The 25,566-nt window shown below is 40.0% G+C and overlaps 3 protein-coding genes across 6 annotated transcripts in view; 1 reads left to right on the top strand and 2 right to left on the bottom strand.

Moving 5' to 3' along the window:
* Nucleotides 1-2,102: 2,102 nt before the first annotated feature.
* On the bottom strand, nucleotides 2,103-22,593 carry LOC121481179 (IKBKB interacting protein). Of its 2 annotated transcripts, none has more exons than XM_041738305.1 (3): nucleotides 22,196-22,545; nucleotides 14,827-14,944; nucleotides 2,103-3,556 (listed from the first exon to the last, which is right to left on the bottom strand). In XM_041738305.1, exons 1-3 carry the CDS (start codon nucleotides 22,366-22,368, stop codon nucleotides 2,801-2,803), a joined length of 1,047 nt encoding a protein of 348 aa, XP_041594239.1. In that variant the 5' UTR covers nucleotides 22,369-22,545; the 3' UTR covers nucleotides 2,103-2,800. The 2 variants fall into 2 exon arrangements, with proteins under 2 accessions (XP_041594239.1, XP_041594238.1); XM_041738304.1 differs by lacking the exon at nucleotides 2,103-3,556 and adding an exon at nucleotides 8,896-10,822 and having other exon boundaries at nucleotides 22,196-22,593.
* LOC121481000 (basic proline-rich protein-like) lies at nucleotides 22,507-23,298 on the bottom strand. The gene has a single exon (XM_041737976.1). The coding sequence runs from the start codon at nucleotides 23,296-23,298 to the stop codon at nucleotides 22,507-22,509; it is 792 nt and encodes a 263-aa protein (XP_041593910.1).
* APAF1 (apoptotic peptidase activating factor 1) overlaps nucleotides 22,704-25,566 on the top strand; it is an 85,515-nt gene continuing 82,652 nt past the window's right edge. The window contains exons 1-2 of one of the 3 annotated variants that reach the window (XM_041738300.1): nucleotides 22,704-22,896; nucleotides 24,103-24,136. The gene's annotated coding sequence lies outside the window, so the exon portion shown is untranslated. The other 2 variants (XM_041738301.1, XM_041738299.1) reach the window with 2 other exon arrangements.

The following is a 25,566-nucleotide window of genomic DNA, read 5'->3' as shown; positions in this document are numbered from 1 at the left end:
CCCTCTCTAATTTTTCACACTGTTTTCCTCCTTTCCCTTATAATCCCTTTTGTTATTTCTTATATTCTCTGTATGAGTGAAATCATATGATGATTGTCCTCCAACTGACTTACTTCACTCAGCGTAACACCTTCCAATTCCATCCATGTCAAAGCAAATGGTGGGTATTTGCTTGCTGGCTTGAATTTATATTTTTAAGTACTGAAAAAAATTTTTAAATGTTCATGTGTGAAATATTGTGCCTTATTAAAAATGATTACATGGAACATAATTCACATTTCTTTTTAAAAATTTTAATTCATATTTTTTTAAAAGATCTTATTTATTTGAGAGAGCATGAGCAGAGGGGAGGGGCAGAAGGAGAGGGAGAAGCAGACTCCCCACTGAGCCCAGGGCAAGACTCGTTGCAGGATTCAATCTTAGGACCCTGGAATCATGACCTGAGCCAAAGGCAGACGCTTAACCAACTGAGCCACTCAGGTGACCCATAATTTACTTCTCATTTGGTATCATTATGAACATCGGATAGTGTATTAGGATGTGCTATGGTGATACTGTGGAGTATAGAGCTATTTACAGAAACACCGTCCCCTACTATGTAACTTTTGTTATATTAGTTAATGGCTTTGCCCTTTATGTGCAAAGGCAATTTAGATAAGTTAATAGTAATGTCCACTGCAGTCCCTCTTGCAAGGCAGAATTTATTTGTCCTCATTTATAGGTGAAGAAATGAAAGTTCGTATACACTAAATTTGTCTGAGGCCACACAACTCTGTGGTGATAGAGCCAGAATTGGACCTCAGATATCTCTGATTTCAAAATCTTATGTTGTTCCTACTGTATTTTTTTTTTTTTTATTATTCATAGAGATGCAAAGAGAGAGAGAGAGAGAGAGATTGGCAGAGACACAGGCAGAGGGAGAAGCAGGCTCCATGCAGAGAGCCTGATGTGGGACTCGATCCCGGGACTCCAGGATCATGCCCTGGGCTGCAGGCGGCGCTAAACCGCTGCATCACCAGGGCTGCCCTTGTTCCTACTGTATTAAACAGACATGACTCAAACAGAGGTAGTCACTTCAAAGAGTTCCAGAATGGTTCATCCCCAAGCCTTGGCTTTTTGTCATGAAAGTTAGGCTGGTTCTGTGCATCTGGACACCCTTCGTGCTAGGCATAGGACACTGGAACCAACGCACTGTGTTTTTTTAAAGATCATTGTACTTTATCTTACAACTTTATTGAGGAATATTTGATGTGAAATAAATTATACATATTCAAAGAGTACAATTTAATGAATTTTGATACATGTACAATACCTGTGAAACCATCATCATAACTAAGATAATACCCTTCACCCCTCAAGATTTCCTTGTGCCTCTTTATAATCTCTACCTCTTGCCATCCCTAGGCAATCACTAATCTATTTTCTGCCTTTATAGTTTGCATTTTCTAGACTTTCATAGGCGTAGAATTATATAATGCTGTTTTAAATGTTGGAACTTCCTTCTCTGCCCAGGCTGCTCTGGTTACATCATCGCCACACATGAGCTGTGTTGCTTTGGGGCAGTCTCCATCTGAGGCTTGGCAAGACCCCTGCAACTTATAATGCTTCCCCCTCAAACCCTGCTCTAGCCATCACTTCCCTTCTCTGTTTTAGGTCAATTTTTCCTGTTCCCTAAAGCCATGAAAGATCTGGGAAGGCTTACATGACTCCTTTCCTCAGCTCCCTGGCTGTGGCCTGTTTTCCCTTCCCCTAGATGAATAATGAATGCTACAGCCCTGAGCCTGAGGGGCAGTTCTCCAGTTAGGGCTCCAGCTGTATGTATACTATGCTTCCTGGCAGTTAATGAGGGCAAATGGGGTTCAGATCCTGCCCCATCCAGACTTCCCAGTGGCAGATGGCAGATCCTACTCCTTGTCTGGACTCTGTGTGTGTGTAAGAGAGTGTGTATCAGGGGAATGCACTGGGTTCCTGCTATATAAAGTTGCAAGTATACACTTTAGCATATTTATTTTGAAAAATCAACTGCTCAACCTTTTAAAATATTTTGTTTTTACTGTTCAGAATAGAATCTGTTGACCTTATAAATAAAACAACCGGTTATTTCACCAGCAGAATGGGTTTATTCAGGAATAACAGAACTGCAATTCCAGACACACAGGCTATGGCAAGACCATAGGCAAGTCCAGTGAACACAGAAGAGGAATGCTTTTTCATAGAGGAAAGGGGGCAGTTGAGAGGGGCTTTATTATGAACAAAAAATTCCACTGGAGTGAACTGGGAGTTTGCAGTGTGGCTCCTTGATCGAGTTGTGATAGTCTTTTACTGGCTGGTCTGCTGTGTCTAGGAGAAAAATCTTCCGCCTACTGGGGTAGGAAAGCAATGGCTTCCTTCTGTTTGGCAAAGGGCTGCAAGGAGCCGAGTGGCGCGAGAACTCCCCCTTCTGGCCTTGCAACTCCATGTAAGTGAGGTTTCCTTTATTCGGTTTCCCGAATCAGATACAAAATGTTTGCTCCAAAATGTCATTGTTTCTGAGTTGCCATTCTTTTTTTTTTTTTTTTAAGATTTTATTTATTTATTCATAGAGACACAGAGAGAGAATGAGAGGCAGAGACTCAGGCAGAGGGAGAAGCAGGCTCCATGCATAGAGCCAGACGTGGGACTCGATCCAGGGTCTCCAGGATCACGCCCCGGGCTGCAGGCGGCACCACTGCGCCACCGGGGCTGCCCCTGTCAGTCTTTTTATAACAGGACAGAGGTCATGTTATTAAAGTTATCTCAGTCTCATCTAAATGGTTTCAAGCTAATCCATATCTGAAATGTGTGTTATTTCATCTTTCATATCCTTAATCTCAGCTCGGACTATTGTTAAATTAGATATTTTTTCATTTAAGAAAGCAATTTCTTTCTCTCTTTGTAGTAAGTCAGTAACCAGTCTCCCAATGCGTAATGTTAAGTCATTTACCAATGGTTCCAAACGGGAAAAGTCCTTTTTTAGATTATACACTTTTGGTTTTAGATCATTTGCAAAAGTTACTGTCTTCAAAACTTTAGCTCTGTCACTTTCTAAGCTTAAAAACCTATCTGTGTGCTTGTTGAAATCATTCTTTAGCTCTGAAAGTGTCTTCTCAACAGAGTTAATTCTTTGTGAATTTTCAGATGCTATCTTTCGGAGCATTGCTGTTCGGTCAATGCTACTTGAAAGAAGATCACCTATGTTTTTTACTGTATCTTTTTCTACTTTTTCTATTTTATTTTGTAATTCTTGTGCAGAATCTGTCAATGATGCTACATCAGTTACTAAACCTGAAATACGTCGTATATCTGTTTTTACAGTTGTAATCTTCACACCAACATCTTTTGCCATGGAAGTTGTACTTTGGTCTACTTTTGTCACATCTTGAGAAAGAGCTGTCAAATTGTTGTTCAGTATACTCTGTTTTTCAGTTATCTTATTGGACCAAGTTTTTACTTCATAAATTTCCTCCTGTAGACGCTTTAGATGAGCAATTATTTGAAAAGACTTCCACTGTTCCATGATAGCTTCAGACTTCTGCCACTATAAGAAAATATAGCACCAAAATAATTAAATTGATTAAAAGTTTAATATATAGAATTCAGGTTGAAATTTTAACTACCATTTTACCCTTCTGGAAAGCATGATAAAAGATGTATCAAGTGTGTTAGTAATGATTAAGAAGGAAAACATGAAGGAAATATAATAAAGTATAACTGGTAACACATCTTTCAGCTATTTTTATACCATCAGCCTTGGTATAGTGGCAAAATGAGCTAAATGAGAGACAGTGGAGTGTTTTTCCTTGCTGGAGAAGAGAGGACAAAGCCTTCTCTAGATGAACTTTGGTAAATTTCTGGGGATCAGACACGGCAATATAATTTCTGAAACAAATTTGTTTGTAGTTATTTCAAGTGCTAGAATGAAGGTACCAATGTTCAAGACTCCATGTGTATATGCTTTCTTGTCCTATTACTTTTAAAGATTTTATTTTTAAGTAATCTCCTCCAATGTGGGACTTGAATTTATAACCTAGAGATCAAGAGTTGCATGCTGTAGTGACTAAGCCAGCCAGGTGTCCCTGTCCTATTACTTTTATGAATAACTTTCTGGGGGTATTTATCCATGAGACCCTGAAAAGTTAAATAATTCTTAAGTTAATTCTATGTTAGGCATACCAAGTATGAGGGATATAAAGATGAGGACAGCTTGGGTTGTGACCTCAACTCAGTTTAGTAGTTTAGTGGAGAAAATAGAAAATAGGTATGTAAGAAACAAAACAACCAATAAAAAACTATCTCCAAAATTCTTTTTTTTTTTTTTTTAAGATTTTATTTATTCACGAGAGACACACAGAGAGGCAGACACATAGGCAGAGGGAGAAGCAGGCTCTCTCTGGGGAGCCTGATGTGGGACTCCATCCCAGGACCCCAGGATCATGCCCTGAGCGGAAGGTAGATGCTCAACTGCTGAGCCACCCAGGGGCCCCTAAAATTTTTTTTAAAAACCCTAAACAACTAATTGGATTCAACAGTGTTTATTGGGCTTGTGTGTGCTAGTATGGTCAAGAACAGTATCTGCTTTTAAGGAGTTTATAGTTTAGTTTGGGAAGGAAAATGACAATAAATAGATTATTTGAAATCAGAAAACAAAGGGGCACCTGGGTGGCTCAGTCAGTTAAGCGTCTGACTCTTGATTTGGTTCAGGTCATGATCTCAGGGTCCTGGGATGGAGGTCTGCATTGGGTTCTGCGCTCAGGGGGAGTCTGTTTGAGGATTCTCCTTCTTCTTCTCCCTTTGCCTCTCCCCCTTATTCATGCTCTCTCTCTCTCTCTTTCTCAAATAAATAAATAAAATCAGAAAACAAGGAATATGCAAGCTGAAAAGCAGTTTTACAAAACAAGATCTACAGTTTTATCTAAAGACATCAAGTTTTATTTCCAAAATAATTGTGTATTTCAATGTTATGAATTACCTTTATAAAATTGCATTTGCCTGGTTTACTCAGCTAATCTTTTGAGATTATTTTGATAACATTTCAACTTAGTTTTATTTAATGCAAATAAAAATTTAGTATGTTCACAATATTATTTTTATGGCAGCCTAAAAAAGGAGTAATAATAGCTGCAAAAAAAATGACAAGTTGAAATGGAGAACAGTTAAAGTAGTAATTTCCTCTGTTTGCCTCATCATGTATGTTTGATTTAAAAATATATTTTAGGATTTTTCTTCGCAGGAGGTTTATGCTCTATTAATTACTGGTAGGGGGAGGTGACCCCAAGTGTTCTTTAGTAGAGAAGCCAGAGAGTTAATGTGTTATTATGGGTGTGACATTAAAGAGTGATCACAGAGGCTCCAGAGTGGGTTAAGTGTCTGACTTCGGCTCAGGTCAGGTTATGGGTTCTGGGCTTAAGCTCCACGTTGGGCTCCCTAATCAGCAGGGAGAGTCTGCTTGTCCTTCACCCTCTGTTCCTCCCCCCACTCATACTCTTTCTCTCTTAAATAAAAAAATAAAATCTTAAAAAATATATATAACCACAAACAGGAAGGAAATCAAGTAGTGATTGCAAAAGTATGTGCTATTTTTAATTTTAAGAGAAAGGTTTTGCAAGTTTATTTGCTGAATCAGAGACTTCAAACAATGAAGGAAGTAGATGGCTTATTTCATCTAATTCATTACTAGGTTATTATTTATTAATGTATTTACTCTGGTAGAGTAAATGTAGCCTAACAGTACCACACAGTTAAGACTCATCAGAAAGCACTTACTTTATTCTTAGAAGGAGCAGATCATTAAGAAACTGCTAGTAAAGCTGTTTCACTCGGTAGCTTATAAAAAGCAATTTATCATGAACTTCTGTTGATGTTTACTAAAATATTAATACAGTGCAGGAATAGTCTTGAAATTGTTTCACAGAATTATTTTTAGAAACTACTTAGGGCTTGTTTAAACTATTTGCCTAGAATGCATAGAAATGTTGGAGAGTCCACCAGTAGCTCAAAAGATTTTTACCAAATTCCTATCATGTATACAGGCTACTGAGCTAGATGCTGTCCTATAATGTTAAATATTGTTTGGATCTACAAGTAGAGCAATATGGTTCAAGGGAATGATTTCTGGGTCCAACTGGCTTTCCAAAAACTCTGCTAAAGGATCTTTGAGCTGTAACTAAAGGACCTGGAAATTTTATTAATCTCTAAAATTTAAAACCACATAGAGCCAGAGGGGTTTTAGAGATTTTTTAATACAATTTCCTCATTTTACAAATTAAAAAACTGAGCCCCCAAATAAAGCACCCAAGAACACACAGTGTGTGGCAAAGTCGGGGGATCCCTGGGTGGCGCAGCGGTTTAGCGCCTGCCTTTGGCCCAGGGCGCGATCCTGGAGACCTGGGATCGAATCCCACGTCGGGCTCCCGGTGCATGGAACCTGCTTCTCCCTCTGCCTATGTGTCTCTGCCTCTCTCTCTCTCTCTCTCTCTCTGTGACTATCATAAATAAATAAAAATTAAAAAAAAATGCAAGTTTGTGGCAAAGCCTAGAAGATTCTAGTCTGAGGCTCTTTCTCCAACACTGCTTTCCCACTATTCCCTAAACATTTATTGGTTTCTTCTTATGTCCAAGGCCCAAACAATTTTACATCATAGTTAGAACTTTTGGGTGACTTACAGTCTCGTTTGATGGTGATATGGTAGTCGACACATTTGGCTGAATTATGGGTTTTAAAAATTCTCAAGATAGTTCTGTTCTATCCATAGCAGATTTCTTGTGATTTTCTCCACCTGGTTGAATAGTAGCAGATTGCATTGTACTGTGGGAGATCAGTAGAGAGACAGACCTAGCAGTGTGACTGCACATTTCCTAACCTTGCTAAGCCTCAGTTTCCTCATTTTTAAAATGCGTGTCATGGCCAGCAAAGTTCTTGTGATAAGGAGTGATAATGCAGGTCATTGTAGGTACTCAGGATACAGAGCTGTTACTGTGATGATGATGAATGTAGATCTCCTAGCAGTGTTTGGCACATAAGAGGCTCCAAAATGCTAGTTCTCTCCTCCCTTGCTGTCAAAGTTGGGATGGAGCATTCTGATTTGTATTAAATTAATAGTTCAATAGCTGAACTGAAAACAAACAAACCAACAGATGCTGGGTAAATTTACAGAGCTTTTGCCAATTGCAAATATGAGATAAGTATATAAAGAAATGTATCTTTTTACATGTGCTTGGTGAATTTGCATCATTATTTTAAATTTTTTTTTACTATCATTAATGATATATTAAGCTGTGATTAAGATTATAGATATATACAAAGGTCTATAATCAGGTTGAGGTTAAATATAATGCAATTAACTTTGTATCTTACTAGTTTTCTACAGAACCATGAGGCTAATAAATCAACATTTTTCATTATAAAATATAAAAAGTACACTTAGTCAACAGCTTCTAAGCATTAGACAAAATTTAAGGAAATATTGTTATTAATATATCTTTAAACTTTGCATCCAAAATTAAAAAAAATTAGATGTTTTGTAAAAGTGATTTATTTATACTAAATTTAAAAAATGGGCCCAGTAGTACTATCAGAAATTAATTGATATAAAATTTATTATCAATTACAAAGACACAAAACGTGTCTTAGAATATGGTAATCTTCCTTAAAGGAAAGACTAACAATATAATTTAATATCTGATACACAGGGAAGTTTTTGAAATTTCAAGTATCTGTGATATATAAATGAATGTAAGAAATAGAGGAGGACACATTTGGTACATCTAAAACTGTTTACTGATAATTGTTTAGAGGAGAACCTCTGAGTTAAAGGAAAATATACATATACATGTGTACATTATATGTATATACATCTACACAATAGTTTTCTCATGACATACTTGTGGAAGGGTAGGTTTTGTTTGTAACTGTTACTATAGAACACAGCGGTCACTTTGTTTCCATTTATTTTCTGTAGCAACTACTATGGTATATAAAAGCTGGTGGTATCAAATCTGGTGATAGGCTCAGCAAACAAAATATAAGAGATCACACCTGCCATGAGGGGATGGAGGTTGAAACAACAAAGTTCTAGTGAACTTTACAATCTATTTTATTAGCATTAAAATAAAGGCAAACAAATGCAATTTTGTCAGTGCACACAGACAAGAACTTGGATGTTCAGAAGTGAAGGAACTTAATGTTAAGATTCCAGAAATTAATGATATACTCTTTAATAGTAGCATTCTTTCAGGCTCATTTTTATGGTTATCTACCAGAGGCCCTCCTAACCCCAGAGTAGAACTTGTTTGGGATTTTTCCAAAAATGTGCAAATTTACATAATAAAACTACCTGACCGCAACTCCTTTTTGCAATTGATTGCTTTCAAGTTCTTTGTGTTTAATTCCACTGATACTGCATTATAAAACTGGGACTACAGTTGGTTACTGGCAAGAAGACACAAGAACAGTACTTCCATATGCAGTCGACTCAGTTTTCAACACCAGGTTTGGACACTCTTGATGCATTAGTAACCAATAAAAGTCTTATGTGCTTCCCCAACCCTGCACATTTCTGATTATCATTATTGGAAAAATCTGACTAGATCTCCCTTTAATCACATCTCAGTATGTCCACATCTTATTCCTTGTGACTGCATTATATGATTTAGAGTAAAATAAAATCACAAATTTGGTTGGGTGATTAGTTTGGGAACTCTTTAAAAACAATGACATACATTTAATTACCATAGTTATAATTTTTCATCATGCTGTCTTTTCCTCTTTATTTTTTAAATTTTTAAAAGATTTTATTTATTTATGAAAGACACAGTGAGAGAGGCAGAGCCACAGGCAAGGGAGAAGCAGGCTCCATGCAGGGAGCCCGACGTGGGACTCGATCTCAGGTATCCAGGATCAGACCCGGAGTCAAAGACAGATGCTCAATGGCTGCGCCACCCAGGTGTCCCTCTTTTCCTCTTTAAAATGGGCCACAGGTGTATTGGTATTTTTTTTTATTGTAGGTAGAATATCTAGAGATCATGTATCTAGCAAACTAAAGAGTCTGTAACGCAGTTAGAACCTTAAAAAAAAAAAAAAAAGCCCAGGTATACAAAGATATCCCAAAGTCCATACTTCAAAGCATACACACTTAATTCATAGGTAAAACTTTCAATAAGAACATATTTACTCCTTTTTTTTAATTAAAAAAATATCTATGGTTGACATGTGGCTCAAATTGTCACCTTGAGATCAAGGGTCAGACACATCCATATTTACTCTTATTTAAAAATTCTTACAAGTATTTATAATTGTATGCTTTTAGAACGTTAATGGAAAGTAAAAATGTTCCCCAGGCTCCATAGTTTTCAAAACGTACATATTGACTCATAGCAAAGCACCTCAAGTTCTCCTTTGGGCATGTTATTTTTCTTTTTAGACAAAATTCCTATGAACTTGGTGGTCTGGATCTTAGTCTACAGTAAATTACAAAGGAAATGCAGAACTGGTTAGGCAGCCACATCACCTACCAACCAACCTGACAGTAACAGCAGGCCAATGGGTCACATCTTTAGGTGACAGAAAAGGTATAAGATATAGACATAAGGTTTGAAAAAATAGCAAACTAGGGTCAGTTAGTAAGAAGGGAAACTCCTCAATAGCTTCAAGAGATGTTAATATATTTGGGACCAATATAATAGGTGAAATTCATAATAATGTACATTAATTATTAGGAAAACATTAAAAAATTAAGAATATTGCTTTAAGGAGGTGGAGATATATTTTGGAAATATTTCTATTTAAAATGGCTAAAATGAAAATTTTATTGCTTAGATAAGCTTTGATTCTCTGGATAATCCATGTGTGTGGATATGTCAAGTATTTGCCAGTAATGTAGGATAAAATAAGGCATGTCAAAGTAACACAAAAGCATGGAACTAATCAATTTATGTGTAACAATATGGTGATCAGAATAAATGTAGTGCATTAAAAGTCATTATGAATTCCTTTATTTTCTAGATCATATTCCTCTAAAGTTCCCTTTTCTCTTGTACTTGAATATACCATAAAATCATGAAGCTTCCCTTTTAGAACATCCAGTTCATTTTGCATCTTTAATATGCTATTATCATACTGAATTCCTTCAAGGGTTTTCTGCATCTCCATTATTTCAGATACTGCTTTCAGCATATCGTCTTCCATATTGAACATCTGAGTAGTTAAGTCTTCCATCTTTTTTTCTGTCCCTATCAGATCCTGAGAGACTCTGAGAACAGAGCGAATAGCACTTTCAATTGTTGGCAAATGTGTCTTGCATTCTTCAACTTTGGGTTCATAGTTGGAAAGTTTATTAGTCAGGTCTTCATCTCTGGCAAAGAGAGCGTGCTGTTCCTCTTCTAGCTTTTCAATTGCTTTTGTACCAGAGCCAAGCTGCTCCTCTACTCGTAGAAGATCCTCTTCTTCTTGTCTTTTTACTGTTCTAATATTTCTTAGTGTGCTGTCTTCCAGATCTTTTAGCCTTTCAGTGAGCAGTTTTATTTCTTGTTCAGCTGAGTTAATCTGGATAGTAACTTGAGAATGTATGTGTTTTGATTCTGATTTGAAAAGGTCTGTATTAACATTCATTTCTTCTAGGCTTCTTTTCCAGAAATCTGAAACATTCTGGAATTTCTCATTAAGGCTTTGCATCTTTTGGGTGAGCAACTCTTCACTATTTTGGATGTCATGCATGATACTTTGGAGGCTGGATACTTCCTGCTCAAACTGGGTCACCAAAGACATGGATGATGTAGCTTCCTGCAGGATATTTTCGGTAGACTCAAGCTGCATTTATAACACAAAACAATTCCCAAGGCTACTTAATAACTTTTTTTTTTTTTAAGAGAGTAAGAGAGAGCATGAATGAGCAAGGAGAAAGGTACAAAGGAGAGGGAGAGAGAGAATTTTTAGTGGAGCCTGATGTGGGGCTTGATTTCACGACCCTGAGATCATGACCTGAGCCGAAAACGAGAGTTGGACACTTAGTCGAATGAACCACCCAGGCGCCTCTTAATAACTTTTATATTAGGGAAATACACTTTTTACAATCACACTTTCAGTTCAAATTCTGAAGATGTCTAAAATATCCATGTATATCAGAACCGTAATGACATAAACATTCGTTATTTGAGTATTTGTTTTAACAGATTTAAAAACAAATGTAATAGATTAGCACTATGGTAGAAAAACATACACCTAAATTCACAATATTTGTACATTTTCATGGAGGGATATTTACAAGGGAAATGATGTTAATAAAGTGTGAAGTATATCACATTTCCTTCTTACTTAAATGGAAAGCAACTTAGTTGTCATTATAGTTATTCTGCTTTTTTAGAAACTGTAACTGAGCTAATAAAATTTGTTAAGTTTCCTAAGTTCTATGATTCTGGAAGAGTTTCTGCCTGGAAATTTCTTGACTGACCTACAGAGAAGGTACCAGAATCAGATGTTATAACAAAGGCAGAAATGAATAAAAATCCAGTTAAGTGAGGCAACTCACATTAAATAGCAACATGTGCTAAGGTTTCTGTAAATTTTGGTAAGCTCCTGGCATTTCCTCATGTGTCCAGAACATAGGAGGCTGTGGACCTCCTTTAGTTTATACTCAAACATAGATAACAGCCTTAGAGACTACAGGAAGGCCTAAAATGATCGTTAACTTACTGTTTGCAGCATTATGCTGAAGACATAATACTGTACAAGACGTGGTTCTGCCCTTGAGCAGCTTAGTTTAATTGGGGAGAAAACTAAGTCTACATATGTTACAACAGGGGAAGAGCTAAGGAAGCATTTACATGGGGCTCCCAAAACAGACTTCAAGAATCAAGGAAAATACGAGAAGTATTATCTAGTATCTGCTTCTAGTTACTTCTTTCCTAAATCATCCTACATACTACAGCCAGATTAAGCTTTTAAAAACTGTTGTACATATCATGGTATGGTATTAAAAAACCCACGTTTCCTAATATTTCTAGAATAAAGTCCAAAATTTATCTCTGTATGCTATTCTTCCCTCCTTGTTGCTTAGCTCAGTTGTCTTTCCTTCCAGGCTTAGAGCAGATCTTAGCTCCTCACTGTAGCATCCTTCCATAGCCCAAGCTCCTGGAGCACCTATGGTGTTGTGTATTTGACACCTGTTTGGCACTCAGCACACATAATTAGAGAAATTTTCAGTGTTCACTCTGTGCCAGATCTTGTGCTAGACACTAGATATGAAAATATAGACCTAATATAGTTCCTGACTTCAAATTTTGACAGAGGAGATAGCATTTTGCATCTTTTACATCACAATATTCTGGAGTCCCACTAAGATTTATTATCTCCTATTCGATTATCCATCACTGGGGATATAAAGGACACGTGTTTGCTTTAAAGAGCAGAAAAGGAGGCAAATTGCTAACAATGAAAAATCAAACTAGATTACTATTTGTGTCATGATAGAATTAGCAAGGGGAGAATGGATTCTCTGAGGAGAGAAGAGCAGCCTGGAGGGGAAAGAGGAAAGGCTTAGAAGTGTCTCTGAAATCTGACTCTTTAACAGACTGATGTTATTAGGTGAAGATATAGCAGCTTCTAAATTTCTTAGGGGAAGAGACCATGTCTGATGCCTTTTTGTGGCCCCCATATCTTAGGGTATGAAAAACATGTTTGTGGACATTTAGGAAGAAGAATGGCTGTTAATCTTCTGCCCTCTCCCACCCCCCATTAAGACTTGAAGCAATTCCAGGTGATAGTTAGGAATAATGTGTAACAGGACTGACTAATATAGGAAGACCACTCTGAAACCTTGTTTGAAAATTATTTTTAGTGGTGCCTGGCTGGCTCGGTCAAGAGAGCATGCAATGCTTGACCTTTGGGGTTGTAAGTTTGAGCCCCACATTGGATACAGAAATTACTTAAAAATAAAATCTTTAAAAAATTATCTTTAATGTACACATGTAGCTATAATACAAGATCCTCTGAAAATCAATTCTGAGAAATATTTGTATATCAGTAATACTGTTTAGTTGTCTTATCATTGGCCTTTTGAAGAGGTAAGTGTACCTTTATCTAAGATAATTTCCTAAAAAAAAAAAAAAAAAAGATAATTTCCTGTTTAGGCTGTTCACCAGAGCATCACTGTAATCAGAGGCAGTATACAGTAGACTCCAAATACAAGATCAATTTTTCAGAATAATAAATGTCTCAAAATTTAATCTGAAAATAGACAGTGACTAGTATGTCACAATAATTTGCATTTATGGGCTGTCAATATATCCTAGTAGTTTTTTTGTTTTTTTAAAAAAAGAGCTAAAAAAAAAAAGCTTAATACCTTAAATTTATTACTGTTTATAGTTTTCAAAAAGTTTGTATATATATTGTATCATATCTGATCCTTATAAAAATCTTATTCTCATTTATTAAATGACGAAATTGAGACTAAGAGAAGTTATATTTTAAAAATGGTATTTTAAAAACCTACTTCAAAAGCATTTTAATTGCCACCAAATTTTTTATTTAAAAAAGGACATCCATTTTCAAAATTTGTTTTCTTTTTTTTTAATATTTTGTTTATTTGATACAGAGATAACAGAGATAGAGAGAGAACATGAGTGGGAAGGAGAGGGAGAAGCAGGCTCCCAGTGGAGCAGGAAGCCTGACATGGGGTCAATCCCAGGACCCTGAGATCACAACACAGACGCTTAATCAACTGAGCTACCCAGGCACCCCCTAAAATTTGTTTTCAATAGCTTTTAAGTATATGGAGTTTCTATCTCCTGGGATTTTTTCCTCCCCTATAACTCTGTTCACTCTGATTAGAGGAGCCCCTAAGAAATGTAACAAGATTCCAACTTGGGCCCTATGTCAAAATACCCACTCTTGCAGCATCATGCAGCTTCTCCCCAAGGCTGCTGGGCTCTCCCTCTGTGGAATCCCCTGGCACATGCAAGGGATGCATAATTTTCAACTGTAGCTTTTCTCTTCTGGGGGATTGATTATATACTAATTCTGTGCATGAGGACAAAGGAAATTAGATCCTCTATTTCATTTGTCTGTTTTTGTAAATCCTTGCTCACCTTGGTGCCAAGCACAAATCCTTGCCTGCTTTATGACACAAGTAAAGGTTTAGTGAATGAGTAATAACAAGGCATGTTTCCCAATGATAGCTTGGTTCCTGGTAGCCAGGCAAGTCCTGAATGATGCCTTATTGATTGCAGCTGACCTCTCCTGAGAGCGTGGTAGTTAAAAATTTTTTATGTCTCACATTTCTAAGAATTCCAGGAATAATGCATCTGCATTTGCAGCTTGAAGAAACACAAATACACAAGGATTTTAATTTTCATTTGGCTACAAAATCAGTATTTATTTTTAGTCATTCTTACATGCAGATGTATATAAATTTACCAACTAGAAAGTAAAGAAAAAAAACCTGATGGATCTTTGCCTAGCAAATGCTGTTGGTATTCTAATTTTATACTTAAAGGCCAATCATATTTTCAATGCTTTAGACATTTTATATTTAGATAAAAAATTGGAGTCACATCAATAGGAGAATATAGGAGAATATTGGTAACAGTAACATTTGTTTTATTAAAAAAAAACAACAAAAAAACCCTGTCTTTTCAAAATAATCTGAGTCTAAATTGGATTGAAGGGAGAATGTGAAAATGTATGAAAACCAGTGAGTTAAAACAGTAATGTTCTAAAAGGTAGGAAAAACAAAGTTATGAACTAGGGTAGAAGGGTGGTAGTAGGGAAGAAAAATGGGAAAACCTACCCAAGTAAGCCAATTAATAATTAATTACCTTTTCTGAAATGAAACTGATTTTACTTTGAAGTCCTTGGAACTTGTTGGTTTCTATTTTCAGTAATTGGTATTGGCTTTCCACCTTTGTAAACTTCTCTGACTGCTGAAATACAAACCTGGAAAAGAGAAAAAATATCACTACCTCCTAATTCATATCTACTTAAGTTTGAATTTTAAAGAAACATTTTATACTTCTGGTAAAGGGCAACATAAATTCTGGTATGAGTGGTGACAGCTTTTAGTAGTTTATTCTAACAAATCAATAGAAAGTGAAACTCGATCCTGTTCAAGTCCCAATCCAATGAGTGAGATGGTGCGATAGTTGCATGCACAAAAAATATTTTGGGGGAAGAAATGATGAATTATCTCAAACAAGATATGGGACCTCTCCTATTTTTCTCAAGGCCATATTGGGCAATAGCTAGGAAATGTGTTTTCATACTGAAATGTAGAACCAAGAGTTACTTGTGTGAAAAAAGTATTTAAATTAAAATGTAGAAGACAAAGCAGTGGAATGGAACAGAGAGATGACCAGAAGTTGCAAAATAACAAGCCAAAACTATGAAAACAGGAGTCATCATCAAAGTGGCAATAGAACATACATGCAATGCAGGATGTACAATCTTTACAATTGGTTATACTCAACGATATGGGTCATATAGGTGTCCTTTAGATGCCATTCTGAAATTGGCGTATGTTCTTCATCTGGTAAGTAGTAGAGATTGGAGAAGCATGAAGAAGTTATTCCAATCTTAAGAACAATAAATATACTTTTGTTTGTATAGGACTGGAGATGAAATGCAAAAGAAATGCTTTGGATCTAATACCATTTTGGTTCATCTACTTTTGACTGAATTCTTTGGGCTCCGAAAAAGAGCAGCTGAAATTCTTTATCAAGTCATCAATAAGTGGTTGGGCAGATCCCTTCCTCTGAAGAGAATTTAAATCATAGTACATAGGACAGTGGTTCAAAAGCTTTGCTGCATACTGGAGTCACTTGTCTGCTTTAAAAAAAAATCTAACACCTAGGTCCCACACACAGAAATTCTGGCTTGTGTGGTTTAGGATGTGATTTGGAATATTGGAAATCTTAAAAGCTCCCCAGAGTATCTGAGTACTCAGTCAAGCTGAGAAGCACTAATTCATAGTATTCTATGAAACTGACATACGTTGAAAGACAAACATTTAAAAATTGTAAAACTCAGAGATGAGTGAAAGACTTCCGAGTTTTGTGTATCATTTGCAAAGGTGGTGATCCTTCCAATTCATAAATGTTATTATTAGGCCAGCTTGCTATAAAACTGTCCAAAACTAAAAATGGACTTTTTGGTTTTGAATAATACTATACTGGATAAAATAATTTTTTAAAATTTATTTATTTTAGAGATAGAGAACTTGGGGGTGGGGGGAGGGAGGAGCAGAGGAGAGAGACAAGCAGACTCCCAGCTGAGTGCAGAGCCTGACATGGGGCTTGATCCCATGACCCTGAGATCATGACCTGAGCCAAAATCAAGTCAGATGCCTAACCAACTGAACCACCCAGGCGCCCCATAAAATAAGTTTCTTTTGATGATGGCTAGTGTCTGTCCAATAAATGAATTAAATAAGCCCAGGTTACGTAACCAGCACAGATTGTCTTTTCTCTTATGTGATAATATGACTTTTAAATAACATTTCTGGCTATTAGAAAATGCCATTATCCTAATTTTCAAACATGAATATGTAGACTTAATTCTCTTTTATTTTGGCTGTTTCATTCTTGGATTTTAAGAGATTCTTTTTAGCATATAGGCTTATCTGAGATCATCAGACAGAGACCAAGGATGGAGGACACCCTAAAGAAATGTCTAATTTCAGAGATTAGTTTTATCATTCATTACTCCAGTGTTACCTCAGGGGTTTATCCTGTAGATCAGAATGTTTATTCAGAATAAAACTGTTATTCTAAGAGACTTTTTGTGAAAGTTGATTCGCTACTATACCACACTACAGCATTTTCCATTTTATCATATATTGTAATGTTGTCTACTTCAGGACTTCTCTTCAAAATTCAAATATTAAGCAAAACCTTGAAGAAAACTATGTCATGTTAGTGCAAATATAATCTGATGATAATCTGTAGATTTTTTCCATGGCTAGCTTCTCAACAAAATAAAAGATTCACCATTACTACATATGAATAATAATACATATAAGAAAAAACAAGCATAAAGTCGACTTTGTGCTAGTAATGAAAAAATGAAAAGTGGTTTACATGATGCTGAGTTAACATACATTCATTTTATTTTTTGTTTAGATGTGTCAGGCTCTACTCTAAAATGATTTATTTATTTTTTTTAAGATTTTATTTGTTTATTCATGAGAGACACAGAGAGAGAGAGAGAGAGAGAGAGAGAGAGAGAGAGAGGCAGAGACACAGGCAGAGAGAGAAGCAGGCTCCATGCAGGGAGCCCGACTTGGGACTTGATCCCGGGTCTCCAGGATCACCCCATGGGCTGAAGGTGGGGCTAAACCGCTAAGCCACCTGGGCTGCCCCTCTAAAATGATTTATAAATATTAACTCATTTAGCATTAAAGAAGAGGATGATTTTCTAGAAGTCAATGTTGACAGAAGGTAGCTTCAATACTGAAAAACTAAATTCTTGAAATTGGCATCCAGGTCAGTTTCCTTTTTATGAGCCACATATATATATATATTTTTCTCCCCCCTAAAGTAGGCTCTACACCGTCATGAAGCCCAACATGGGGCTTGAACTCACAACTCTGATGGAAACCCGAGCTGAGATTAGAGTTGGATGCTTAACCAACTGAGCCACCCAAGTGGCTGAGTCAGAGGCATTTTTTAGCAGAAGTTCAAGGCCCCCTTATTCCCTGTCATCCTCAGTTTAGATGAGACAGACAGGGTCTGCTAAGGGCTATAGCTTCTAGTTAGAAAAGGACTATAAATAGTTTGGACTAGGGATTTTTATGTCTAGGGTCTTGGCCTCTTGGATTAGTATCGAGGGAGGCAGCGTATCATACTGGTTAAGAGCGTGGAGCTGAGCAACTTTGGTCCTGCCACTTACTAGCTATATAATCATCTTGGGTAAGTTATTTGGCTTTGTTGTAGTTTCCTCCCCTGTAAAGTGGGGATAATAATACTTCATAAGGTTGTTGTAAAGATTAAATGGGTTCAAATTTATGCAGTTAGGGTACCACACATCAACTACACTTTTTAAGTACCTTGGCCATTTCTTTCAGAGTGCTCTGTGCAGCTGCTTTTCCATCCCTTGGACAAGCCAATAGTGGTATAAAGGATCAGGTTTCCCTCCGGCTTACATCTGATGGAAGTCCCAGGCTTGTACACCTTTGAAACCAGTGTTAGATTTATAGCAAATCAAGAATGGAATGGATAGATTAGACCACTTACAGGAAGAGAACTCTCTTACTCTGTTTTTGGGCCTCTTTGCATTATCATATGGGAAAAGGATATGCAAGAAAGGGTCCCTGGTTAATTGGCTAGTTTAGTATGGGCCTTACAAAGGGAATCTTTGACTCCTTCAGAATCCATTGCAGTCTACATACACTTATATTGATCCAGGGCCTGTAGGACCTGATGGTGTTCTCTACATAGCTCCTTTAGTAATCATTGATGGTGGCAGACAGTTGATTGAGGATCTATAGGATTTCTCTGATTGTTTCAACTTAATAATGAAAAAGAGGCAAATAGGGATGCCTAGTGGTTAAATGTCTGCCTTTGGCTCAGGGCGTGATCCCAAGGTCCTGGGATTGAGTCCTGCATCGGGCTCCCTGCAGAGAGCCAGCTTCTCCTTTTCCCTGTGTCTCTCACGAATAAATAAAATCTTAAAAAAAAAAAAAGGAGGCAAATAAACAAAGGAATCTGTTATTACGGATCTTTTGAAAGAAGGGGAGTTCTAGAGCCACTAAGGTCAGTACCATTTAGTCCTATGTTTCATACTACAGCTTCATTTTCAGGCATAATACTGAATGTTCAGGAAAACAGTAACCATATTCCATTTAAAAATCGGCATTTAAAACATAACCCTGTCTTTCAGATAAAACTTCACTTACAAAAAATAGAAAAAAAAAGATGAAAAATGATGTTAGTGAAGATTTTGAATGTAACTTGTGCCTTTACTGTAAGCATCAACAGTAAATTCCTACACCGAAGTGTCTACTTTTCAAGTTTTCCTTTATAGATTTTTCTTTCTTTCTTTTTTTTTTTTTTTTTTTAGAGAAAGACAGAGAAGGGGGAGACGAGGAAAAAGGAGAGGGAGAGAAAGAGAATCTTAAGCAGACTCCATGCTCAGTGTGGAGGTCGATGTGGGGCTTGACCCCACAACCCTGAGATCATGACCTGAGCTGAAATCAAGAGCTGGACACTTGGGACACCTGGGTGGCTCAGTGGTTGAGCCTCTGCCTTTGGCAGGTTATGATCCTGGAGTCCCAGGATCGAGTTCCACATCAGGCTCCCTGCGTGGAGCCTGCTTCTCCCTGTCTATGTCTCTGTCTCTCTCTCTCTGTATCTCTCATGAATAAATAAATAAAATCTTAAAAAAAAAAAAAAAGAGCTGGGCACTTAACTGACTGAGCCACACAGGTGTCCCTACATATTTCTATTAGTATTTTCCCAGCATGTTAACTATTGAAAAGCTCAACATTTTATTTTTTTAATTTTTTTTAGCTCAACATTTTATGATGTAATTTATCTCGTATGAATATGAATCTTTGCATAATCAAAAATACATTTAATAACTAAAACCGGTGTATTAGATCCCAGAGAGAAGCAACATATACAGATGATCCCCAACTTAAAATGGTTTGACTTAGACTTTTTGGCTTTATGATGGTGTGTAAGTGACATGCATTCAACAGAAACTGTACTTTATATTTTGACCTTTTCCCAGGCTAGCAGTGTGATCCTGATCCTCTCCTTGGTAGCATCCTCTTTCCTGATGCTAGGCAATGGCTGCAGCAGTAGCTCCCTGTCAGCCACATGACTGTGAGAGTAAACACCTGATTCACTTACAACCAATCTGTACCCACACAAGATGCTGTTTTTTCACTTTCAGTGCAGTATTCAATAAATTACATAAGATATCCAACACTTTCTTGTAAAATAGGCTTGTTAGATGATTTTGCTCAACTGTCTGCGAATGTTAAGTGTTCTGAACATATTTAAGAGAGGTTAGGCTAAGCTATGATATTTGGTAAATGAAGTGTATTAATTCATTTTCAACTTATATTTTCAGCTTACAATGGGTTTATTGGGAAGTAACCCTATCCTAAGTCAAGGAAGATCTGTATCCTTTAGTTTACTACCTCTATTACTGAATAACTTTCTCAGTATAGAAGAGTTACTTACCTAAAGAAGGGCATGCATTTGAAGACATAAGAGCAGTTTATTTACAAGAGTAAATTTATTTTTTTAAGAGTAAATTTATTAAAGAGGGTAAATTTATTCTTTCAAGATCAAAATCAAAATATTACATAAATAAAATGCTGTATCACTAAGATGGAACAGTATCTTTTTTTTTTTTGAAGAGAAAATTTAATGAAATTTACTTTATTATAACAAGTCTTTTATTTATTTTGACTCTGGATGACTCTGGACGAGTCACCAGCAGTGTATAATTCAAAATTTACTCGGGAGTCCAGGGCTCCCAGCATGGAGCCTGCTTCTCCCTCGGCCTGTGTCTCTGCCTCTCTCTCTCTCTCTCTCTGTGTCTTTCAAGAATTAATAAATAAAATCTTAAAAAAAAAAAAAAGAAAATGATTGGGGCAAATAAAATTACTAAGTTGGTTTTAAGATTATTTTTTAAAACATTTTATTTTATTTTTATTTTTTTTAAATTTTTTTGTTAACTTTTATTTATTTATGATAGTCACAGAGAGAGAGAGAGGCAGAGACATAGGCAGAGGGAGAAGCAGGCTCCATGCACTGGGAGCCCGACGTGGGATTCGATCCCGGTCTCCAGGATCACGCCCTGGGCCAAAGGCAGGCGCTAAACCGCTGCGCCACCCAGGGATCCCTAAAACATTTTATTTTAAAGAAGGAGAACAGGATCCCTGGGTGGCCCAGCGATTTAGCGCCTGCCTTTGGCCCAGGGCGTGATCCTGGAGACCTGGGATTGAATCCCACGTCAGGCATGGGAGCCTGCTTCTCCCTCTGCCTGTGTCTCTGCCTCTCTCTCTCTCTCTCTCTCTCTCTATCATAAATAAATAAATAAAAATTAAAAAAAAGGAGAACATGGGGGGGGGCAGAAGGGCAGAGAGACACAAGCCGACTGACTCCTCCTTGAGTAAGGAGCCCAGGGTGGGGGGCTCAGTCCCAAGACTCTGGGATCATGACCTGAGCCAAAGGCACATGCATTTTTTTTTTTAAGATTTTAATTTATTCATGAGAGACATAGAGAAAGAGATGCAGAGACACAGGCAGAGAGAGAAGCAGGCTCCATGCAGGGAGCCTGATGTGGGACTCCATCCCCGGTCTCCAGGATCACGCCCTGGGCCAAAGGCAGGCTTAAGGCATACACTTAACTGAGCCACCCAGGTGGCCCCTTAAGGTCATTTCTAATACTCATTTTTTTCTATGAAAACAATGTATTGCTATTTGCTTGGCTTAAAAAACTATACCTGTTCAGGACTCCTGGGTGGCTTAGTGGTTGAGCATCTGCCTTCGGCTGAGGGCATGATCCTGGGGTCCTGGGATGAGCCCCGCATGCGGCTCCCCGCAGGGAGCTTGCTTCTGCCTGTGTCTCTGCCTCTTTCATGAAAAAATAAACTAATTAAAAAAAAAAAAAAAACTACAGCTGCTCAGTTTTAGGTGAACACGAGTGCTACACTCTTGTCATCTGATGGTACCGAAATAAATCTGTAATTTAGGAATACTCTTCCAATTCACATAACGCATAAACGATGATTGCAAAATGAGAGATTCTCCAATCTCTGACATCGTCGTTAACGTTTGCTGCCTTGAGATCATCATGAAATCTTTCAAGGCTGCGCATCATTGGCGTGAGGGTGGAGCAACCGCGTCCGAGGCAAACGTGCAGAGGACGGGAAACAACGGGTTACAAACACGGGAAAGCATCCGACGGGTAGCAGGCGCTTGACACAGTTTGCGCCGCATCGGCACCTCTCAAGACGCGGCCGAGTCGTCCCCAGACCTCGGTCTCAGCTCCCACGGAGCGATCGGGGCCCACTACGTGCTAACAGAGAGGAAAAGTTAAGTTGTAAGACGAGCGAAAAGGAAACCAAGACGGTTGGGCTGGCCCTTCTTCGGGGCCGGGGCCGGGAGGGGCCCGAGGAGAGCGCGCCGACCGCGCAGGCCGGACCCAGGCCCCGGCGGCCTCGCGTCCACTTACCAGGCCAGGCCCAGGCAGGTCCCCAGCGACAGCAGGCTCACGCCGGTCCGCGGATCCGCCCAGCCCCCGCCGCCGCCCCGGGCCTCGGGGCTCTTCCCGCCCTCGCTCCGCGTCCCCGGCTCCGAGGGGGCTCCCTTGGGTCCCGACTTCTTCCGGCTCTTCACCTCCGACATGTCTGCACGGCCGAGGTCCCAGACGGCCTCTCCACCCCCGGGCGTCGGGACGTGGCCGCCTCGGCCCTGACCGCGCCCCCGCCTGGGCCGGCGCCGCCCACAAGCTGGCCGGCTCTTCTCCCCGCCGTCCTCGCCGCTTCACAGCGTCCCCCGGCCGCCCGCCCGCCCGCCCTCTAGTTCCTCAGGCCGCCGCACCTGGACGCAGTCCTTCTGTCCGTGAACGCCGCACACCCGAGGACCGCGGGGCCGCCCGGTCCTCGGCCCACGGTCCTCCAGAGGGGGCGCGCCCCGTGCTTGGCCGCGCCAGGGGCGGGGCGGGGCGGGGCGGGGCGGGGCGGGGCGGAGGCGCTCCCTCAGGCGCGTGCGCGCGGCTCGGGGAGCGTGTGTCTGCGTGCGCGGGCGCGCGCGGTCCGAGCGGGGCGGGCCCGGCGGGTTTTGACTGCTCCGCGGTTCTGAGGCGGAGCGGGGGACAGATCCGGGGGACGCTGCTTCCTCTACTCCCGGGCTGAAGGGGCGAGGGAGCTGAAGGTGAGCAGTCGGGGCCGTCAGCGACCCGCGAGGACTTGAAGTGGCGGCGGCGCCCGGAGTGGCGCCGGGCTCCGGCCGCGGTGCAGCAGCCGCTGGAAGGGAAGAGCGACGGCTCGAGTTGGCCCTCCTCCCTTTGTGTGTGGGGTGGGGTCCGCCCCCCGGCGGCCCTCGCACCGGCCTCACCTCGGCCGCCTGGGACTGCGCGGGCGGCCGGGGCGGGGGCGGCGGTGGACGACGGGTCTGGAGGCGCCCCGGGCTGCGAGGCCCTGGAAGGGCACCTGGGAGACCCGGGTAGGGGGGGGGATCCGCGTCTCCGCGACTCGGGTCTCCGGGTTCCGGAGGCTGCGGAGGGGCACCTGGGAGGCCCGGGCTTGTCCCGGGATCGCGCGCGGCTCCCCCCATTCCCTTCGGGAGCCCCCACTGCTCACCTCCCCGCCCCCACCTGGACTTCCCAGTCTGTCCCCGCAGGGCTGCTCTCCCGGTAAGACCTTGGGGCACAGGTTTGGGTAAGTTTGCGCCTCGCTTCCCTGCCCGAGCTGGCGTCTCTGGAGGTTCAGTAGCGGAATTCAGGGGCTCAGACTTCTGGGGCAGGAGTAACCGATAACCTGCCCCTGTACTGGAAGAGAAATTATCAAAAGAGGAAGTAGCCAGCCGTTTCTGTTTTCCCGGGTGAAATTGCTCTTTACTTTCTATTTCATGTCTTTGAAGAGTTTGATTTTACGTTTTGATGCGGTTCCAAAAGGTCGGGCACTGAAAATTTGTTCGTAATACAATTTGTGCAGAGTTAAAAAACCTTTAAAATGTACATATTTAGTAGGGTTAGGGTTATTTAATAGGTTGGAGGATGGTTTAATGAGGATGGTTGGAAATGAGTTTCAGGGGTCTGTTTAGCAGTTCACATAACCTAAAAAGTTAAAAATTAAGGATTTAAAAAAAAGATCTTATTTATTTATTAATTATAGACAGAGAGAGAGGCAGAGACACAGGCAGAGGGAGAAGCAGGCTCCATGCCGGGAGCCCGAGGTGGGACTCGATCCTGGGACTCCAGGATCATGCCCTAGGCTGAAGGCACTAAACTGCTGAACCACCCAGGGATCCCCATGGATGTTTTATTTAAATTGAGATCATAAAACGTTATTAACGTTTAAAAAATACCATAGCTTTGATTCTAACCATAACTTATTCTTTTATTCAATTTCCTACTAGGACTGAGCATTTGGTGAACCTTGACAAATAACAGGCAAGTGCTCATTTCACTATTTCACTGTGTTTGCAGGTGCTATATTTGTGGCACTTTAAAAATATATAGTCATTGTTGAAACTTTTTTTTCTTAAGATTTATTTATTCATGAGAGACACACAGAGAGAGGCAGAGACACAGGCAGAGGGAAAAGCAGGCTCCCCAAGGGGAGCCTGAGGCAGGACTCGATCCCAAGACCCTGAGATCATGCCCTGAGCCAAAGGCAGACACTCAACAGCTGAGCCACCCCCTCGACCCTCATTGTTGAAGCTTAATGACGGTCCCTCCTCTTCTGTGCACTCTAAATTAATTGTGCTTATCTGTATTTTTACACTAAGGGCATCACATATTCTCTTTACATTAAAATTTTTTTATTAGATTATGAATTTCTTCAGAGGTATGATTTAATCTTCTCTGTAGACTTTGGGGCCTGGTACATATGAGGGGCCCAAATGTTTCTTTCTTTCTTTTTTTTTTTTTAAGATTTTATTTATTTATTTATGAGAGAGACAGAGACAGAGGAGGAGGGGCAGTTGCAGAGAGGCAGAGGGAGAAGCAGACTCCCCACTGAGCAGGAAGCCCCATGCAGGGCTGGAACCCCAGGGGGCCCCAGGACTATGACTGGAGCCCAAGGCAGACACGTAACCAACTGAACCACCCAGGTGCCCTTCAAATGTTTATTTTATTTTATTTTATTTTTCCCTCAAATGTTTATTGATCCTAGGGTCCTGGATGGAGCCCCGCAGGGGTTGGGCCCCACCCCCCTCTGTTCAGCAGGGAGTCTGCTTCTCCCTCTGCCTCTCCCTCCTGCTGGTGCTCTCTCTGTCCCTATCTGAAATGAAGTAAAATCTTTTAAAAAAGTGTCTATTGAATGAAAAAATTGGGTAGAGTTCTGTTAATGTTTTAAAAATCTGCAAATAGAGCAGCCTAGGTGGCTCTGCCGTTTAGCGCCGCCTTCAGCCCAGGGCGTGATCCTGGAGAACTGGGATCGAGTCCCAAGTCAGGCTGCCTGCATGGAGCCTGCTTCTTTTTCTTCTTCTTCTTCTTTTTTAAAAGATTGATTGATTGATTGATTGATTTATTCATACATACATACATACAGAGAGAGAGAGGGAGGCAGAGACACAATAGGAGGGAGAAGCAGGCTCCATGCCGGGAGCTGGACGTGGGACTCGATCCTGGGACTCCAGGATCGCACCCTGGGCCAAAGGCAGGCGCTAAACCACTGAACCACCCAGGGATCCTCTAGCCTGCTTCTTCTGCCTGTGTCTCTGCCTCTCTCTTTGTCTCTGTCTCTGTGTCTCTCATGAATAAATAAATAAAATCTTTAAAAAAAATAAAATCTGCAAATACTCAGATCTGAGTTTTATGTTATGGAAAAATTTGCATTGTATTTGAAATAAAGTTGGTAGAGGAGTGCCTAGGTGGCT

The sequence above is a fragment of the Vulpes lagopus genome, chromosome 23, assembly GCF_018345385.1.
Source record: "Vulpes lagopus strain Blue_001 chromosome 23, ASM1834538v1, whole genome shotgun sequence".
In the NCBI taxonomy this organism is placed as follows: domain Eukaryota; kingdom Metazoa; phylum Chordata; class Mammalia; order Carnivora; family Canidae; genus Vulpes; species Vulpes lagopus.
The sequence above is the reverse complement of the archived record's forward strand: the minus strand, read 5'-3'. Positions and strand labels throughout refer to the sequence as shown.

Excerpts from the sequence above, each read along its gene's own strand:
- LOC121481179 (XM_041738304.1), bottom strand. The coding sequence starts at position 22,368 with ATGTCGGAGGTGAAGAGCCGGAAGAAGTCGGGACCCAAGGGAGCCCCC. Across the intron at positions 14,945-22,195 it reads ACCTGCCTGGGCCTGGCCTG|GTTTGTATTTCAGCAGTCAG; the intron begins GTAAGTGGACGC and ends TCTCTTTTCCAG. Across the intron at positions 10,823-14,826 it reads TCAGTTTCATTTCAGAAAAG|CTTGAGTCTACCGAAAATAT; the intron begins GTAATTAATTAT and ends TTATAAATGCAG.
- LOC121481000 (XM_041737976.1), bottom strand. The coding sequence starts at position 23,298 with ATGGGGGGAGCCGCGCGCGATCCCGGGACAAGCCCGGGCCTCCCAGGT.